Source organism: Tauraco erythrolophus, chromosome 5 (genome assembly GCF_009769465.1).
Source record: "Tauraco erythrolophus isolate bTauEry1 chromosome 5, bTauEry1.pri, whole genome shotgun sequence".
NCBI classification, from domain to species: Eukaryota; Metazoa; Chordata; class Aves; order Musophagiformes; family Musophagidae; genus Tauraco; species Tauraco erythrolophus.
The window spans coordinates 26,736,342-26,757,436 of NC_141469.1; the positions used below are offsets into that span (position 1 = coordinate 26,736,342).

General features: G+C 41.5%; 1 protein-coding gene across 1 annotated transcript in view; it reads left to right on the forward strand.

The window, feature by feature from the left end:
* EIF2AK3 (eukaryotic translation initiation factor 2 alpha kinase 3) overlaps positions 1–16,385 on the forward strand; it is a 46,907-nt gene extending 30,522 nt beyond the window's left edge. Inside the window, exons 8-17 of the mRNA XM_086611533.1 lie at positions 371–493; positions 1,081–1,301; positions 1,649–1,761; positions 3,295–3,417; positions 4,674–4,823; positions 5,832–6,600; positions 11,112–11,279; positions 11,821–11,922; positions 14,901–14,963; positions 16,021–16,385. Of these exons, the coding sequence (XP_086467659.1) occupies positions 371–493; positions 1,081–1,301; positions 1,649–1,761; positions 3,295–3,417; positions 4,674–4,823; positions 5,832–6,600; positions 11,112–11,279; positions 11,821–11,922; positions 14,901–14,963; positions 16,021–16,197 (2,009 nt within the window). The 3' untranslated portion in view covers positions 16,198–16,385. The remainder of the gene's footprint in view (positions 1–370; positions 494–1,080; positions 1,302–1,648; positions 1,762–3,294; positions 3,418–4,673; positions 4,824–5,831; positions 6,601–11,111; positions 11,280–11,820; positions 11,923–14,900; positions 14,964–16,020) is intronic.
* The last annotated feature ends 4,710 nt before the right edge of the window (positions 16,386–21,095 follow it).

Here is a 21,095-nt window from a genome sequence, read left to right on the forward strand (position 1 = left end):
GAACTAATTTTTTTCTGATTAAGTGTCTAATGTCTGCTGTCTTTTACTATGGATTTGACAGGTTCTTTTTTAATAATGAAATGTTGGGTCTTCTGAATCAAATTTTTCTACAAAAAGAGGAAGAAGTGTTTTGAGTGATGTGAATATGAGTGAATTGACTTGTCCAAAACTAGCACTTTGGCAAGGGGGAGAGGTGTTACGTAACTGTTACCTTAATATACCCTTCTTAATGTTTCCTTGCATTAATTTTCATTCTCATGGTCTGGTCCTAAGAGATATTTTCTGAAATTATGCAATTTGAGTTCTCATTAAATTAATACAAGATCAGAATTTTTATAACAGTTCAAAATTGTGTCTTTTCTATGCTTAGATTCTCCTTCCAGGACTCCAGTGTTGGTAGGGTCTGACGAGTTCGATAAGTGTCTCAGCAATGACAAGTATTCTCATGAAGAATACAGTAATGGAGCACTTTCGGTTCTGCAGTATCCATATGGTAGGTGGAAGCTGCAAATGTTGAAGTGTTTCAAATAGCTAGGTTTACCCATTTATTATCCGTGAAATTCAATAAACAGCCATTTGTTTCATCTTAAATATGTGTATTTTTTAACATTTAATGAACTAGGAAATTATTGCCCAAATTAAGATTTCCAAATTGGGTGTATATACAGTTAACGCCACACAGAGCACTTCAGAGTGCCAGAAATTGCTGCTGCAGAGGTATTGTTTGTACTGCCATTGCCACTGAGAGTTGGTCTGAGTGGAAAAACCTTGTGAATGTTTTTTTCAGAATTTGCCAATGGTGCTAGAGACTCAGCCTGGCGCTATAAAGTTTTCTATATGGAAGATATTCTGGTTTAAAGCTATCAGTGGTCAGGCCTTCTGAAGCAGTAAACTTTCAGAGACCTAGTTGCTGTGGAGTCCACACCTTGATTAACTGAATTTGTTTATGTGCCCTTTAAAATCATGGGGCATGCAAATAAAAATACCTTGTCTGTTGAGGAAACCTATTCATGAGAAGACAGAATTGTTTTGTAGTTACCTATGAGTAAGTCTGCGCCCTCTTTGTCTTTTTATACACAGATAATGGTTATTACTTACCCTACTACAAGAGAGAGAGAAATAAACGTAGCACTCAGATCACTGTTAGATTTTTTGATGATACTAATTACAAGAACATTCGCAAAAAGGATCCTGTTCTTCTGCTTCACTGGTGGAAAGAAATTGTTGGCACCATAGTATTCTGCATTGTGGCCACAACTTTTATAGTGCGCAAACTTTTCCATCCCCATCCTTACAGCAGAGTAAGTATTATTTTTCTGAATCCTGAATGGAGAAGGTATTATTCAAGACTTTTCTTTCTGTTTTGAGCCTGCAATGAGCAGTATCAATAAGTTAATAACTAACGAGGTAACAAAATCGAAAGCCTAAATTTATTGTTTAATCTATCCGTGAAGGCTGTCAGCTGTCATGTACAAGTTGCTTAACTGCTTCAGCAAGCGGATTAGACTGCTTCAACCATATCTGACATCTGTGGAGATATTTACACTGGAATTATTTAATGCTATATCTAGGGGTACAAACTGGTCTCAGGTACTTAAGGAGTTGAATTTTTTTCGTTTTTTGTTCTTGTTTTGGTAACCCCTGTTAGCTGCGGAAGGAATCTGAAACCCAGTGTCAGACTGATAGTAAATACGAGCCCACTTGTGGAGATGTTAAAGACAGCAGCTGGAGTGACGTCAAGAACTGTGGATATGTGTCAAGGTGAGCTAAGTTCAACACAACACGTGCACAGTTTTTAGTCAATGTGACAACTAACACTATCTGGAGGAAGGAGTAGGTGTCCACCTGTTCTTACCCACCGTAGTCCTCTGGCTTCGCAGGATGATTGGCAACTGACACAAAGAACCCTGTCACCCCACTACCGATGGGAGATTGCCGTTAGGATTAGTCTAAGCAATCCCAGAGAGTCTACAGGATACCTGTGATCAGGAATGTTGCTCTTGTGTTTCCTGCTGATACTTGAAATAGAAGATTGATTCCCAGAGGAGGGCCACGAAGATGATAAGAGGGCTGGAGCACCTTTCCTATGAGGACAGGCTGAAAGAGTTGGGGCTGTTCAGCCTGGAGAAGAGGAGGCTCCGGGGTGACCTTATAGCGGTCTTCCAGTACCTCAAGGGGGCCTACAAGAAAGATGGGGAGAGGCTGTTCAGGAGGGCCTGTTGTGATAGGACAAGGGGTAATGGTTTTAAAATAGAGGGAGGTAGATTCAGGTTGGATATAAGGAAAAAATTTTTTACCATGGGAGTTGTAGAACGCTGGAACAGGTTGCCCAGAGAGGTGGTGGATGCTCCATCCCTGGAGATGTTCAAGGCCAGGTTGGACAAGGCCCTGAGCAACCTGATCTAGTTGGAGATATCCCTGTTCCTTGCAGGGGGGTTGGACTAGATGACCTTTGAAGGTCCCTTCCAGCCCTAACGATTCTATGATTCTATGATTCTATGATTCTATGATTCTATGATTCTTGAAGGTCTTAATCAGTGTTTACTCCCTGTGTGTCTGTGTTTATGGATTAAAGTGGAGAAAGGCAATTGCAGATGAAAACAGATTACGTTTTATATACTCTGCAGAATAAGGAGACTATATTCAGAACAAACTTTTGTTTCTTTTATGAAGGCGTTGGTTAAGACAGAGGGTGTATAGGGGCATGTCATGATACTCTGGAGAAAACGTGACCATTTCCTGTACATTTGTAACTCTCTGAAGGTGAGAAATGGAGTGTTTAAAATGAGGAACAATAAGAAAAGTAGTGAGATTTAAGAACAGTGATCTTTCAGAAGGGATGTTTAGAAGCACTAGTTGCAGAAATAGTTGGGGTGGGGTTAAAGGCAAATAATGAGTTAGAAAATACTTGGCTGTCACCACCTAGTTTAGGTATAGAAACTTTGGCTACATATACCTGGTCCATGACCCCAGTAAGCATGCAACCTAATATTTTGGAAAGCTGCTTCAGTTTTTCATGTGCAAGCATAATGGATCTTGCTGGGTTGTGATAGACACTGAATGAATGGATAATTGGCAACTGTCCATTTCATAATTAGCTGTCTGATTGCCCCTTAGTGGGTGAGCAAGGAGAAAAGATCAGAAATGTGGCAAGTCATTCAGCTTGTTTTGCCTGTACAGAAGTATTTCAGTCTTAGTCATAAATGACTTTATTTTTCTATATAAACTAAAGTATTTTTCTCCACTGTCCTCCCTCTGTTCTTCTGTCCCTTCTTCACACCCTTCTTCTCCCAGATATCTGACAGATTTTGAACCAATTCAGTGTCTGGGTCGTGGAGGTTTTGGAGTAGTTTTTGAAGCCAGAAATAAAGTGGATGACTGCAACTATGCTATCAAAAGGATCCGTTTACCTAACAGGTAATGAATGAGTTTGTTGAGATATAGAAGTAGTAGTGAATGAATAGTGGGATCCCGTCCTACACTGAACCATCTGTTCCTGAACTGATTTCCCAGATATTACATTAGGATGAATGACATAATTTTTAATGGGGGGCTGACTCAGTTTTGGCATCGGGAGTTTGGCATATGTAATCCCAACAGAAGGGTGACCTGCTTGACTAAAATACTTGCATAGCAGGACCCTTGTGAGGATGCTGCAGCTACATGGGAACTCCTTTGACTTCCTTGATGAATAGAGCCTTTGATAACAGGACCAGTGATGTGTAGCACTGTTAATTTGCTTCTCTCCTTCCTCTCCTTACCTTTCCTACTCCACCTTCTCTTTTCTTTTCTCTCTCCCTCACCAGCTTTTCTGACTCCATTTGTCCATTTGTTTCATTTTCTGGTCCCACAACCCCTACCTTTTCTTTCAGTCATAGGTGGTCAAGCCATACTGCTGAATTATCCTACACAGAGCTTGCAGCACTTCCTTTTAGTGGGAGATGGGAGACACTGCTTCTGGAAATCTCAAGTTAGAACAGCAACAGGCAGGCCAGTAGAGGGAGGGGGTAAAGCTAATGAAATCTAGAATTACTATTTTTGAATGTGTTAAATAAGCGTGATTATTTAATATTAAAGGTTTTGTTCAGAAATTTAAGGTAGCCTGAATTCTTTTCCAAGCGTATTCAAACCCATTAAATAAAACCATCTAACTTCATTTGATCCCATTACAGTCTTATGAAGAGAGATTATTTACTTCAGTAAGGTAGCAGGCTACCTTCTTTCTTCTCCATAGAACAGAGATAGTCTTTATCCAGTCTTCTTGTGTTACGCCAATTCAAAAAGAAATACTAAAGTATTGCTGTCTGTCGTCTTTTGTGTCAGTGTCTTCTACATCCCTGTAGAATATTGCTGTTTAGTGGTCTTTTTTCTATCATTGCGCACAGTTGAGAGAAAGATGAACCTTTTCTTCTCAGTTTTGCTGCCTGTAACTATTCGAAAAGGGATGACTAAATACTTAGCTATTATGAGCACATTCTGCTCCTCCACACTTCTAACCTAAAGGAGTTACTCTGGGGAATTTAAGAAATACCTGTCTTTTGGTATGAAGAGCAATACTACTGGCCTGGTTTATACTGGGCTAGCTTTGATTAAATTCCTTTGCAGAAATCTCTGTACTATGCTGTTGCTTTATGTGACCATGTCTCTGTTGTTGTCCTCACCCCAAATCCTAGGGAGCTGGCTCGTGAAAAGGTGATGCGGGAAGTGAAGGCGTTAGCTAAACTTGAGCATCCAGGTATTGTTCGGTATTTCAACGCATGGCTGGAAGCTCCACCTGAGAGATGGCAGGAAAAGATGGATGAACAGTGGTTAAAAGATGAAAGGTAACTGATGTGGGTTTTTTTTAACAATTGAATTTGAGGTTGTACATCAACAGAACTGGAGAACTGGTAGCATCCAGGAAGATGGAGAGACTATGTAGGAAAGAGATGGTTATTAACTTGACCTGTCAACTTTTCAATTGAACAAGGTGCAAATATATCACACTTACACATAGCATCTCTCGATTTTTGGGTCCTCTATGGTGTTAAAGTCTTTCTTTCAGCTTAGGAAGCATCTTGCAGCTCTTAAATTAACTTCTTTGGGTGGTCGGAAGGTTGGAGCATTGCTACTGCTACTCAGTTTTAAGCTTTGGCATCTTAGTCCTCTTTGTTTCTTTCCACTGTTTTCCTCCTCTTTGTCTTGATTTAGATGGATCTGATTCAGTACTCCAATGCCTCAATGAATTTACTTCAACAGAAATATGTGAGGGATAATCAGAGTGATGATTTATAAAGCTTGGTAGAAGTAGGTTAAAAATGGAAAATTAAATAAAGGAGTTAGAGGATGTTAAGAGAAAGGAAAAAGTGAGTGCATGTTAGCATGTGAGGAATGAGGCCTAATGCTAAGACTATTCAGTGGTCTCATAATAACATCTTAACGTGCCTAACAATTTTTGGAATGTAGCGACCTTTATATTTCAGGCATCAAATTAACATTTCACAGCTGTAATTCTTCCAAGGCACTTTAAATAGCCATTGCAATGCATGTTCTAAAGGACTAAATTTTTTCAAGCTGAAGATGAGCCTGATTGCACATTGGGAATCCAGGCAGTAGAGCTTGCTAAATCCTCCTTTATCAACACTCTTGTCTCAATGAGAAAACATTATCCTCGCTAGGAAAAACGGATGCTAAATCCTCGATATTAGCGATTCCCACACTTGGATAGTCATTTCCCGTTACGGTATGACATGATTCTCAGAGGTAGCAGTTGTTACAACCTGGGCTTCTGAACATGCATTTCTAGTGGAATGAAATTCTGTGGTATTGATCTCTCGATTTTGTTCTTCTAGCACTGATTGGCCACTCAGTTCTCCCAGTCCGATGGACGTCCCATCATTTAAGATCAGAACAGAGCCATTTTCTACAAAGGAGCACATTGAAGTAACTGCCACTTCGTCGGAGAGGGTGAGGTCTGTGGGAATACCCTGTGGTCAGTCCGATTCATCCGGAAGCCAGTTTTCTCCTCTGGAATTTTCTGCCACAGACAACAGAGACTTACACCAGTCAGAAGATCCACTATTAAACCTTCAGGACAGTGTCCTTACAGGCTGCGATGTAGAAGACAGTACTATCAACAGTAACGAGCTGGGTCACTCCTTGGAACTTTGTTCTTCAGCTGTTCCTGTTGTACACCTGAGGGAAGGGACCTCCTCTTCTATTGTATTTGAGGATTCTGGTTGTGGAAATGCTTCTAGTAAGGAAGAGAAAGTCAATGTTTCACATGATGAGAGTCTTTCTGAAGATAAGGCAGAAAGTACAAAGGAATCTGATAACAAGAAATCTGCTTCAGGAAGTCCTCTCTCTGTTTCTCCACCAAGGCCAACAAGTTTAAGCCTGGACCTTTCTAAAAATATTACAGAAAAAGTCAAGCCCACCTCTCCAAAGGTGTATCTTTACATCCAGATGCAGCTCTGCCGGAAAGAGAACCTTAAAGACTGGATGAGCAGAAGATGCATGATAGAGGAGAGGGAAAGGACAGAGTGTCTGCAGATATTTCTGCAGATCGCTGAAGCGGTTGACTTTCTGCATAGCAAAGGATTAATGCACAGGGATCTCAAGGTTTGTATTCATACGTTACAGTAGGAAATGTGTTGGAGTTTGTTTATTTATTTATTTATTGGCATGATGATCACTGAATGCCTTGACTTTCCAAATTCTGGTTGTAACTGGTTATCTCACTGGCTGTGTCCTACAGGCAAACACTTTATGGTTTAGTACTGTGAGATTATCTTTGGGGCTATCATAACTTGAGTTATCTGTGCCCAAAGTATCATAAGAAGTCTCTGGTGCTGTAAAATTCCTGAAACACGCGGACTGACTCAAATGGCATCGCAGGGTAACTGTCCTCCCTCCACTGCATTACTTGAGCATCAGCACTTCCAAATTTGACTGCTCCTAAAAGTGCCAGGCTGTTTAGCTCAGTGTCAATTTCTGCTTTAAACTGACAGATCATGAGTGTGTACATACAGGTAAAGTTTTTTTGTATGTGGGAGTAATATGGCACTGGAGGCAAATCCTGCTAAAAACCAGTTGACTCTTATCAGTGACCTCAGCATGGGTGTTACAAAAGCTGTGTTAACGTCTGTACAATAATCTGGAGGTGCAGTGCTCCAGGAAATAAACATTAATCATTCATTATTGCAATTCAAGGCTTTCTTACAGCGAGACTTCTTGTACCTGGCACAGATCAGTTGTGTTTGTTTTATGGCATTTTTAATTCAGGTTCTTTACACAGGGTTACTCATTACTGAGCTGTGAGGCAAAGCAACCTATTCTGGATCCTGTTCTACCGTTTCAAGTAAAGCAGATAACTGGCAGTGTTAAGTTTACAGTGGACTCAATGATCTTAAAGGTCTTTTCCTAAATGATTCTGTGATTATATAGAATCATAGAATGGTTTGGGTTGGAAGGGACCTCAAAGATCATCTAGTTCCAACCCCCCTGCCATGGGATTCTAATTCTAGTATTTTCCTCCTTCTTTCTATAGTGATACTGCCTAAAAGCAGCGGTGTTACTCTTGGTTAGAGAAAGTAAAAATTAAGTATTACTGCTCCAGGATTGACATGTAAACTGTCCTGGAGTTGAATTCTGAGTCAATGCTGACTATCACAATGCAGCTTTCTGAAGGATTCATAACCTTTTTAATATCTGATAACATCCAGACAGTTAAGACTGGGAAAGGTGGTTTTTACCTCTGATGTTTAACGTAACTGAAGTCAGGAGTAACTTTTTGTACTTTTTTTTCTTTCATTTTGCTTTTGATCCTATGTTAGTGCTTAATCTTGCTGGAACTTTTAGTACTGGCAGTGTCAGTATGTGTTACCAAATACCAGAAATTAATTAAAGAGCCCAGCTGAAGTTAGTCTTATAATAATAAGCTCTGAGAAATAGATTGCTTTTTCCAGATGGTGGAGAGGCAGTTCCTGTTTATCCTTGCTTATTTGAGGAGGCATTAATAACCTACCTGAATGGAGTAAATACTGAAGTGATTGTAACCGTTTTTGTAGCTTCTTAGATGGTAATCATTTGGAATCAGTAGAAACGAAAGATAAAAATGCCATCTCAGACATGACAGTAAAAGAGGACTCAAATTCAGTAACACTGAAAGGATATGTCAAAGTTAGAAAAACTTACGAGCCCATCCGAGTATTTTCTTTCCCCATTAGCATTAAACGATTACCTCGAACCAGTTATCTGAAAAATCCTAAGTGCTTGAGAAACTGACCAGAAAAGTAATTAAATCCCTATATTAATATGTTGCTAGACATGTTAATTAATGACCTTTCTTAACAATACTCTCTGCAGTCTTTACTGAGATCACTGTTCAGTAAAGCTTATATACTTCTTCACTTAAAGCTGTATTAGTCTTAATCAACGGTTGTGTAGCGTTTTGTTGGAACATCTTAAGTTCAACAGTGGCAGCAGTTTGAACAAGAGATTTTATTTGTTTACTTGGTATAAACGACTTGGAAAGGCTCTGCCTGAAGGAACAACTTTCTGCTTCAGAAAACTTCCCATGCGTGTGTAGATGTTATTCTTCGATCCTGGAAGTTTATTTGTCCGTTACGTGTTAATTTGGTCAAAACAACAGCCAGTATGTTTGGTTTTTTTTTTTTCTATAGCTTTCAGAAGCTCCTGTCTCACCTGATTTTGTAGTTCATCCAGAAGATTGGTCATGCAACTCTAAGCTCGTGCCAGCACTAACAAGCAAATAACCTGCAAAGGTGTTTTGTCTTTGCTAGAGGCAGAGCTCGCTGATAGCAGAGGCCAGTTCTTGTTCCCATTGGCACCAACAAAAACTCATTGACCGATGAGAAAATAAATTTGTATGCATGCATATTAAAAGATTCAGGAAGATCTTTTAAATGTTTAAATTAATAGTGCATGTTGAAACGCATTAATTAGGCTCCTACTAATCAGAGATACTGTAATGACGAGATGGCAGGAATTTAGGTAGGCAAGTGAGTAGGTCACAGTTCAAATTCTTTTGAAGAAAATGAAGTACAGTAACAGAAGTCTGTCTGTCAAGTGAATTTACTGTTATTCCCAGGATAAGCCGTCGGTCATGCTTGACAGCTCAAAAGAAATTTTGAGTTTCATAGAACTGTGAGAACAGTCTTAGATATATTTTGCAGCATTAATTGAATTAAACAGTGGTCTTCCAGATGTGAAAGTAGCTTATTCATATATGTGGGGAAAAAAAAGGGAATTCTTATTCTGATTGAAGAATCTGGAGAGAAATTTCTTTGTGCAAGCGGCCAGATAACTAAACTAGAGAGTGGCTGCATTCTTCTGATTTAAATCAAAACTGTGTGCATCTGCCTTAGACTTCTTTCTGAACTTGGTCTTGATGGCTTGTTTTTGCTGGCAGTTTGCGGTAGCAGAGTCTGTTCTGCATAATTTGTAGAAACTATACGCCAGCCCATTCAGGGTCACTCCGTTTTCAGCCAGAGAAATACAAGAAGTAAAACTGTCTGTTAAGAGTTTTGCTCCTGAAGCAAGACAGATCTTGTTGACTTCTTGTGTGTTTGCTGGAGGAGGACGGGAATGGAGATCAAGGCAATGGGATGCAAATCCCTAATGGAGACATTTGTGCCTGGAGCATTAAAATCCTGATACAAAGATTTTTGACAATGTGAGTGTAGTCGGGGTGGGCAGGTGCTGTATAAATGTTTTAGAGAGAGCCTGGAGGCACTATGGGTTTATGGGTTAGTAGCTTTTGTGCACTAACTGAGCTGTGGCTCCGAAGGGCATGACATTCATTACAGGAAAATATAGTGGGAGATAAGACCTGGCTCAGAAGGCGGTTTGAGGCAGGATGTGGGCACTGAAGAACTAACAAGTTATATCTAAGTATTTCTGTAGCGCTTATCTCAGAGCTATCCGTTGCTTAAAAAAAACCCACAACAACAACAAGCCTTTTTTTCTGTCTTGCATAGAGTGGGTTTGTCTTTAACTGAGGCAGTTGGATGGACTTTGAAATAGGTCAGCTTTGTAGTCCTTTCATCTTGTGGAAGAATATTGCCCTCTATCAGTCTGCCTCCTCCTGTTCCAGGGTTTATGTCAACAAAGCATGGACCATGTTCTACCAGCCTTGACGGTCCGGAGCCCTGAGAGGAGCTTGCCCAGCACCATATGCCTCTTTTCCACACCTCAGCCCTTACCCTGTACATAATCCTACTGCTTCTTCCCTCTTGCAGGATGGATCTCGTTTTCCCCCAAAACTGCGTGTCTGTCTTTATTGGTAACTGAGGTGGAGCGGTCATGTTTCAAAGAAATAATCATTCATTTGGTGTGTGCTGTTCTATCAGCCAGAACGCAAATCTCTTGAAAAACCACCTGAGATACGTACCATTAGCAAGGGGGCATCTCGGTTCCAGTCCTTTTTATCAGTAGGTTAAGCCAAGGATGGTAGTACGTGGCAAACAAGCTAAAGGAGAGTTAAGCCAGATCATCACTGTTGCTGCCCTAGTGAATTGCAAAGTTCTTGAGCTTCTGTCAAAAATAAACTTTTAATTCTGTTACGCAAACAACTGCTCCCACAGTTAAACTGCACAGTACCGACTGAAAAGCAGACCTTGTTCCCAGATTTCCAATGTATCTGTAATTTAACATTACGATGACGTGCTACATGCTGGTTGATAATATGGTGAACGAGTTTAGCACTCAGAGATGAGAATAAAAAAAGACCAGGAGTCAGAACTCCAGCATCTGGTGTGAATTTGCCATGTGATAAGGAGTTGGGTAACTTATCTGTGCTGTTCCCAACAGCTGTTGACTTTTGTATATGTTACTCAGCTGACCTATGTAGTAGCGCTAGTAAACCTCTACTGAATGACAAGAAATGAGCAGTCTGAGTTTCAGGAAGAGAGACTGTTTAATGCAGGAATAACTCCTTTTTCCCAAATAGCTAAGGTTCTTAGCTGGTTCTGCTAACGTGGTGTTTAATGAGCATCTTTAGCCTTGACAGCATGGCTTATCTGAATTAGAACAAAATGTTGTATCTACTGAAACACAGACTTGTTTATTACTTACATATTTTTTTTCTTTTCACCCGTTTGTTTTCTTAGCCTTCCAATATATTTTTCACAATGGATGACATAGTAAAGGTTGGGGATTTTGGACTGGTAACTGCTATGGACCAAGATGAGGAGGAGGAATCAGTACTCACCCCAATGCCAGCTTATGCCAGGCACACAGGACAAGTAGGGACCAAACTCTACATGAGCCCAGAACAGGTTTGTGCTCTCTGCTCTAAAGCTATTTCTGGCAGTGCGTGGAAGACACATGAATTCCTGTGACCTCAAAGATCAGACGATCTTTCTAGTAAATTGCTGCAATCAAGTTACTTAAATTCTTTCTCATCAACGGAGAGTTTTAAGCTAAACTGAATTCCAAAATTAATATTTTAATATATACATTATAGCAAAAAGTGGCTAACGATTTATAGTTAGATGCATTCGTTTATCTTGCTTTTAACGTAGTAGAAATACAACTATAATATTCAAGTTAACTAAGCAAGGACACACTATTGTGCATGAGATTTAAGTACGTTGAAACGTTTTGCTTTGCAGTTGCATCTGCAGAGGAGCTGATGATCAGGACCTTGCTCACCCATGCTCATTGGAGGAAGTTTGCCAATGTGCCTGTCTTGTAGCTTTCAGCTCTGCAAAGGGCTCATCACTTGCATACATTGACTCGAAAGGGTGTTGTTTACATTGTACATAATTACATCCAGTGAGTAGCTTGGCTGACCTAACCCTAATTTTGAATTTTCAGATCTATGGGAACACCTATTCGCACAAAGTGGATATCTTTTCTTTGGGACTGATTCTCTTTGAGCTGCTTTACCCTTTCAGCACACAGATGGAGAGGGTCAGGGTATGTATGGTATTGGATTGTCCTCAGTTTGATCATTTGTTTAAAATAGCTATTCGCTTGGTGAGACGCTTGCAAGAGGCTCCTCTCAGTTTTGAAAAAGCGTTGCAATTAGGAGCACAACTTCTTTATCAACCTTGTACAGGCCCCCTGAGTCATTGAAAATAAATTGCAGTCTTCCTAATGTGTGCAGTTGAATTGAGGCCTTAATTTCTTTACAAAGCTCCTCTGTTGTCAAGCCAAGTAAGAGAAACTATTGAACTAGGATATCCAAGAACTCAAGCAACAAATATAGCTTGTGACTTGAAGCCTACCAGCTTGTTTTTCATTCAAGAATTGGGACCGTGCTGTGTATTTTTATCATTTCTTCCTTCGTTTGCATCTGCAGTGCTTTTTTATCCAAAGCTCTAGTGAAAAATTGCTGTTCCTTTTCCTATAGTAAGTCTTAGCTGTGAGTCTCACTCAGCTTCAAGCACCATCTTCCCAGTAATTAATGAACTTCATTGCATCCGATGTGAATTTGGGAGGTTTGATGGTGCATTACAACCCTTCCTTACTGTTAAAATGCATGTGAGATCCATCTTGCTCAGGAAGAAGTTCATAGAGAACAGGAGCTGCAGCCAGAAAGGTTTTTCCTCTTGTATATGGTGACCAGTGACCTATGCAGGAAAGGAGCCATCACTATAACTTGTATTTATCATTTACGTTTGCTTGAGGGGTTTAAATTCTCATGTGAGGATGGATTGCTGTTAACAGAGATGAGAAGCAGCTTGAACCATGCCATGCATGCAGCCTGACCGAATGCCCCACCTATGGTGGTGTTGCGTTCTTTTGCTTAAAATGTTCTGGCTTTTTGTGATACAAAAGAGTGTAGTCTAGAGGAGGAATGGTTTTCCACATGAGCCGGCAATGTGCGCTGGCAGCCCAGAAAGCCAACCGTATCCTGGGCTGTATCAAAAGGAACGTGGGCAGCAGGTCGAGGGAGGTGATTCTGCCCCTCTACTCAGCTCTCGTGAGACCCCATCTGGAATACTGTGTTCAGCTCTGGAGTTCCCAACATAAGAAGGACATAGAGCTACTGGAACGAGTGCAGAGGAGGGCCACGAAGATGATCAGAGGGCTGGAGCACCTCTGCTATGAAGACAGGCTGAGAGAGGTGGGGCCATTCAGCCTGGAGAAGAGAAGGCTCCGGGGTGATCTTATAGCAGCTTTCCAGTACCTAAAGGGGGCTTACAGGAAAGCTGGAGAGGGACTTTTTACAAGGGTGTGTAGTGATAGGACAAGGGGCAATGGATTTAAACTGAAAGAGGGGAGATTTAGATTAGATATAAGAAAGAAATTTTTCACTCTGAGAGTGGTGAGGCAGTGGAACAGGTTGCCCAGAGAAGTTGTGGATGCCCCATCCCTGGAAGTGTTCAAGGACAGGTTGGATGAGGCTTTGGGCAACCTGGTGTAGTGGAGGGTTTCCCTGCCCACGGCAGGGGGGTTGGAACTAGATGATCTTTGAGGTCCCTTCCAACCCTAACCATTCTATGATTCTATAATGACAGTGCTTAATTTGAACCCCTTGAACTGAAGCCAGTTTCAGTTTCCCTGAATAAAATCACTGAGACACATACCCGATAAAGAGCTATCCTGGATTCTCAAGATCTGCAGCAGTGACCACAAGCTTTGCCCTTTCAGTTCTCTCCTGAGTATAAACGCAGAGCAAGTAATCGGAGTGAATCCTAAATCGCATCTAATGCCGATATTTTGCTTCATAAGAGGGTAGAAAGAGTGCCTTTACTTCCCATGATTTTCACTGTCATTCCACTCTTTTTGATAAAAAAAACCAAACTCACCCCTTTATCGTCAAGTTGTGGAGTTTAGCTACTTTAGGACTTGTTTCCGAGTTGTCACACTGAGGTTTTCATTGGCATCAGCTAAGCATTAGCAGTACTTGCTGAAGCAAAACATGCTCTGCCTGACCAGGTAGCCCAGAAAATTCTAGGAGTCTGACAAAGGGCTGGAGAAATCCCCAGAGATGGAGCGTGAGACCTGCCTCTGTCTCGAGGTGTTAGCAGTTAAGTCTGTGGCACTGCAATATATTTCCAAATTAGATGTTTGAAGACAGATCACTAAATGCAGACTGAATTGTTAGAGGAGAACAGTTTTTTGAAGCATTTTCTCGTCGTAAAACTCAGTTCTCTTGAACAGGAGTTTGACTATTGCTCGTCACTATTAACTGGCCAGTTTGTTTTCAATGGAGTAATAGAGAATTGAATTTTATCTTTAGAATTCTTGTATTTTGCGCTCGAACTTCTGTAAAAGGAGATCCTCCCTAAAAGAAATTAAGTGCTAAATATTGCCGTTCTGTGCTAAAAACATGTTGAAGGGGGTCATGGGTTGCTGGCAATTACAGCACTTAAATTGACAAGGTAGCCTGCTGCAAATAACTGTGTGCCTGAACATGGGAAAATTAGTCACTAGATGGAGCCGATGTGCTTGTTCTGGAAGGAACACCGAAGGAGACCAGCTCCCTTGTAAGGACACGAAATATGCAACATGAACTGCTTTCGAAACTGCTGATAAATCTGCTTGTTAGCCCGTAAACATTAAATAAAGACTAGTGCTTAATGTTGTTAAGACAGAGCCAAGCATTCCACGTGTCTTAATACTGGTGGAGGTGATCCTGGGGATTATGGGTGGTGCACAGATTGGTTGACTTTGTGGAGCCAAAGTGAGAAAGTTGGTGTATCTGGCTGATTTAAAACTGCAGAGATCTGAATTCTTGTTCCAGGATTCCTAGAGCAGGCTGTATACCTAGGGAAGTAGCAACTTGCCCATTTAAGTACGTCGTGATTTTTAACCACTAAACCAAGGATTTTTTCCCATCAGGCTGATTCGTTTGTGTAGTTTGCATATTTTTGAAGAAAAATAAAGTAATCCTGTTGAAGAATGGTATCTTGAAAAGTTAGGTTTTTTCCTTAATATTTTTGCAGACCTTAAGTGATGTTAGAAATTTGAAGTTTCCACCGTTGTTCACTCAGAAATATGCACAAGAGGTAAGTATATCTGATGCTATTAATTGTAGCTTTTTCTTTAATAATCGTAGCTTTTTTTTCTTTGTTTTCTAATTGCTTTGCAAGTAAAAATGACAAAAAGAAATAGCTTTAGTGTTAAGATACGCTTCTCAATCCATGTACTTTTTACTACGTTTCAAAGATATAACATTACAGTAAAATGGACGCTGATGTTTTTGTCACATGCTTTGCCTCCAGTAACTACAAAATATTACCTGGCTTCCCTTTGTCACTTGATATCGTTCATTTCACATGCATCCTGACATGTTTTCTTGCAAAAAATCCATGTTGACAAGGAGAAAGTGCAGAGTTCCAGACAGGTAAAGGGGAGACTGTAGGTAGCACCATGGCTATATGGGATCTCACTCCAGGAACAAGTGGGAAGCCATATGAGCATATGATGAGGTGTTCTTATTAGTCAGATCTTTCAAGTGTTACAGTTGCAGATAAAGAGGAGGTGATGTACAAAACCTCTCCAATTAAAAAGCTGAGATGCTTTCAGGTTTTCACGGTAGCTTCAGCAGCTAAATGAGACTAGACTTTCTTGCTTAACAGCTGCAGGCTCCCTGGGAGAATGTGATGTGTTGTGCTTAGCTGGAGCAGGACACTAATTCTGATTAAATTTGAGGCAAATATTCAAACTAGCTGTATATTTAAAGGAAAACCTCTAATGTGCTGTGAAAAATTATTGCGTGGCTTAAAACATGGTGGCTTAAACATGAAGCTAAAAATTACTCATTATATTCAATATGGTTTTTAAATTCTTTTGATTGCAAATTAATGTGAAGGTTGGGTCAGATTTGATTTGCCAAATTGGCTGTAGTCCTTGACAGTACAGACAGTTTAATGGATGCAGAGTGATACATTTTCCAATGTTTAATGCACTTCTAACTACTGTGCCAAAGCACTAATACCCAAATTACTCAGAAAGCAACTGGGGACGTTTTCCACTTGTTGATACAGCCACAATTGAAGTCAGAACATTAAATAAGAAAGAATTTATGAATTGGTTCATGTAACATGTCATGTTTTCTTTTAGTACACCATGGTGAAGGACATGCTTTCTCCAAGTCCCACTGAAAGACCAGAGGCTGCAGCAATCATAGAAAATCCTGTATTTGAAGACTTGGAACTCCCACCAAAACCAGTGCTTAGGCAGAGGTCACGGACAATGAGTTTATCAGGAAATAAGCATTCAAGACAACCAAGCAAATAATTATCCTCAGGATCACTTCTTCCACTCGGCAGGTTTTACAGGGATTGTTCAGCAGAAGGATCCTATGATGCAGAATGTCTCTCTTGGAAATAGTTTACTTAAACTTTTTTTGTCATGTTTAATATATAAGATGCGTTGGACAGATTTTCGTTTACTTTGACAGCCAACGAAAGCCAGTAACCACACTTTTCACATTCCATTTTTCTTACCTTAACTCTCCTAGGTGGATGGGTCCAGCTACTGTGCTTACCAATGTTGTGCTCCATTATCGTTTTTTTGGGGGTTGTTGGGTTTTTTGAAGCTTGTAAATGTCGGCTTGCTGGGTAAGTGAGAGATCTGTAACATGTAAATAGAATTAAAATATTGTATTTTTATAGAGCAAATTACAGTCTCTAAGCCTAGTGAGTTATCTATCCGGATCACTTGCTCTTTGGTGAAATGATGATGATTTTGGAAATGAACTATGACTCCATTTTTGACCCTGGTGGGTAAACTGGGAATCTGCACTATTTTTAAAGCAAAAAAAGTACCACAGTTGTACATACTGTCACTCTCCATAGCCAGTCATTAGAGGAAATCATTTCATACTTCTGCACTATAGTAGATCTTAGGGAATGCATTTTATACGGATAAAGCTGTAGAGAAGGAAAAAGGAGCTTTTTGCCATTAAAAAAGGGGGTTTTACAGGCAGTGGTTGGAAGAGCCATAGTAAAAATTATGTACGAAAATGTTGTGATTCTGAAAATTTAAAACTAATGAAGTCATACGTGTCGTATGTAATCTTGTAGATTTGTACTTTTTAAAAAAAATCAACTGATAGGCATTTGTGTAATCCGCTAATTTAATTGCCTAATGCCATGCTTTTATTTCTCATTGTAAATACGTTATTTTTTATTTATGAAATACAGAATCAATCCATTTGGGTTGGTGGTGTACAGAATGCACTCACTGTAATTGTTGAGTGCATTAATTATTGTGACTTCTTTCAAGTCTAAATGATTTAATAAACTTTTTTATTTATAAAAAAGAAAAATCGTTGTCGTTTCTGTTCAAAACGTTTCTGCTGCAGATGGCAGCCTCGTGCAGTTGGAACGGGAGGACGGGCACCACGTTTCTCTGGCTTGCTGCACTTCCCTCTCGCAGCTTTGCCACAGTGCACGTGATGACCCAGAGATGAATGTGCTGCTTGGAAGTGAGATGCTACCTGAAGAAAGAAGGGAATTGAGCTCTCCTAAACTGAGTGGATTACGGAGGCAATCTCTCCAAACAGAGAGGGAAGAGGAAGGGATAATTCTTACAGTACTAGAACTGGTTTTGCATAAATGCATATTCCTGTTTTACAGGCTTAAACTTTTGAAGTTGAAGGCTCCGAAATCAGTTTCTCAAAAAGATGCTGGATTCAGATTTTTCTGGGGAGCGCTGTACTGTGGTGGGACACTATGACTAGTGTTGGGCCCTCAAAACAAGAAGGACATGGAGCTGTTGGAACAAGTCCAGAGGAGGGCCACAAAAATGACCCGAGGGCTGGAGCACCTCTCCTGTGAAGACAGGCTGAGAGAGTTGGGGCTGTTCCTGGAGAAGAGCAGGCTTGGGGATGATCTTATTGCAGCCTTCTGGTACCTAAAAGGGCCTACAAGAAAGCTGGAGAGGGACTTTTTACAAGGGCGTGTAGTGACAGGACAAGGAGCAATGGATTTAAACTGAAAGAGGGGAGATTTAGATTGGATATAAGGAAGAAATTTTTTACACTGAGGGCGGTGAGGCATTGGAACAGGCTGCCCAGAGAAGCTGTGGCTGCCCCATCCCTGGAAGTGTTCAAGGCCAGGTTGGATGAGGCTTTGAGCAACCTGCTGTAGTGGAGGGTGTCCCTGCCCATGGCAGGGGAGTTGGAACTAGGTGATCTTTGAGGTCCCTTCCAGTCCTAACCATTCTGTGATTCTGTGACTAGCAATTAAACAGCTGACACTGCAGCTTTATGGTAAGGCAAAAGTGGATTGCAAAGATGGTCTTCCTTCTGCTCTTGGATAACTCTCCTAGATACTGGCTTGTCCAGTTGAAGCCAGAATGCTGCAGTGAATATTTAGTCAAAAGCAGAACTCGATAAAGTTTAGCTGGGTTAATACAGAAGACAGTTAAGTGTATCCTTTTCCCTTGGATTTTCCTGTTAGCATCAAGTATAACTGCACGGTGAAATGGTGACGTTTGAAGCCTCTCTAGCTTCCCTGCCACTTCAGTGATTACTGATGGAGCACAGGAAATGAATAATAAGGTATTTTTGACTTGCTGTATATCTGTGCTGGATGGAAGGAGCTGCCTATTCCAAGGGCCCTGCAGCATTTCAGTACCAAAAACGGCATACGTGTTCACATGAGGTGTGCCTGCGTATTCTGGGATGTTACACTTATCCTCAAAGGCATGTACAAATCCTACCCTGTGGTGCATGCCCACAGGCTACAAAAGGACCTGGCCACACTCAGCTCTTAACCACCTGTGTCAGCGAGTCTTTGCTTCTCATAGCACTGAATGCTGGAGGGTGTCATCCCTGTCTTTGCTCCTTTTTGCTCCAGGGTTTGACTAAGGAAGTGTTTTCCCTATTCAGAGAGGTTTTCCTCTGAACTCAGGTCTTGCCTGCAAGCACTCATTGCCCTGCCTCTCGCAGCTCCACTTGCTCTGCCCCACCAGTGGGGGAAGAGGACACTTCTTTGTGCTATGAGCCACCCATCTGGGCTTCAACAATACCATCAGTTCCAGGACTATTTTACCAGCTCTTCAGAACCAGGCTACCCAGAGGGATGCACCTGCCGTGTTGTCTTCCTTCTTTAAGTCAGGTTTTAATTATACTACACTTCCCTGTTCCACCCCTGTCCTTCTGCCAGATGATGTTCTTCAGTCAACTATGACTGAAAGACCAAAGGCCTTTGGTCTGATGTGCATTTGTTCTATGCTGACATCTAGAAGGGAAAGCAGCGAAGGTGAGCTTTTCTCAGCTCTTTACGGATGACAGCAGCAGCTTTCTACCTTGTCTGTGAGATCCCCATCTTTACATGATAGCCCTGGTGGCAGGAACATCTGAGGGCTCATAGGCAAGTTCATTTGTCTTCTTTCCGTTTATGAATGTTTAGAAACCAACTATCAGACTGTTTCAGATCTTTCTGAGGCCATAGAAATCAGTGTGTACCTTCCTGCCAGCATTTTTTTGCAAGGGGACACCTGAACACAGAGTCTACCACAGCTGCTGGCTTACAGCCCTGCAAACGGGAGCTCTGGTCTCGGGCTCTGCTGTGCAGCACTGTGCTCCTTAGCCTGTTCTCACAGAGGATGTTGCCTATCCCCCAGCTCCCTCCTCCCCATAGCTCTTGGGGCTGAAGCACAGTTCCTTGTCCTGTTTTACCAAAATGAACTGGGTAGCAGAAGCAAGAATCCACCTTTGTGCCCACCAGACCTAGATGCTTTTCCCAGAAAAAGGGCAGGATTGTGTAGTTATTCTCCTTACCGCTTCCGTGTTGTCATTGGAGTCGCAGGAACTGGGAGACCTAATCCACATCATGAAGAGTCATTTGACAGGAGTACAAGTGGTGCAACCCCAGGTCACAGCTGTTTGTTCCACCAGGCTCTTGAGAGAGAACTTCTGGCCCTTATACCAGTGTCTTCAGTAGCTGAGCTGGTCCAGTCAGGGCCACAAAGATGATCCGAGGGCTGGAGCACCTCTGCTATGAAGACAGGCTGAGGGAGTTGGGGCTCTTCAGCCTGGAGAAGAGAAGGCTCCAGGGTGATCTTATAGCAGCTTTCCAGTACCTAAAGGGGGCCTACAGGAAAGCTGGAGAGGGACTTTTTACAAGGGCATGTAGTGATAGGACAAGGGGCAATGGATTTAAACTGAAAGGGGAGATTTAGATCTAAGGAAGAAATTTTTTACATTGAGGGTGGTGAGGCACTGGAACAGGTTGCCCAGAGAAGTTGTGGCTGCCCCATCCCTGGAAGTGTTCAAGGCCAGGTTGGATGAGGCTTTGGGCAACCTGGTGTAGTGGAGGATGTCACTGCCCATGGCAGGGGGGTTGGAACTAGATGATCTTTGAGGTCCCTTCCAACCCAAACCATTCTGTGATTCTATACTTGCTGTTTGCTACACCTCTGAAGACAGTCCTCTGCTACCTTTGAGCTGGAAGAGCAGAACAACTCAGGACTTTCACTAACCTACCTTTTTTTCAGTTTATTAACAAAGTGACATTCTTCACCCCTCTGAGTGCCTCACTCCAGTAGTTCTAGCATCATACCTGAGCTTGGAGATCTTTCTGCTGTGTTTGCTCTGTGTCCCAAGCTGCAGGTGACTGAGCACTCACAAAAAGCTATTTTAGAAGCCATTCTTGAAGTGTTTTGTGTCCACAGAAGATGGGTCTAAGAGCAAGCTCTGAGTGCAGTGACTCTCCCATGTAAACCAGCGTGAGACCCTAGCAGAACCATGCCAGGGGAAGTGATGGCTGTTGTCTGAGCAGTCACCAGCCCTCATGTGACTGCTACAGAAAAGCTCTGTGGTCCTGGGGTTTTGGCTGCTGCTTTTACCTACTGACATGATGCTGCAGAGATGTTCAGGTGCAGTCCTGCCTTTCCAGTGTAATCCTTCAGAGAGATGCTCTGTGGTCTGCCTGTGGGGAGCTGGTGCTGCTTGATGCTGTTTGAAGTCCAGTCAAGCACTTGGGAGAGGTAAAAATAATCGTTTCCATTTATCATCTTGTTTTTTTATGGCTGTGTGGTCTAGCAATACTCTATGGCTACACTCATAGCATCAAGCCAAAGACAATCCAGTGTAAAAACCACAAGTAAGTAATAATTCCTCTTCATGTTCCCTCTTTGGCTGGTCTTTGTCAGCTGTAGCCCCTTTTAACACCCTGGGCACTCAG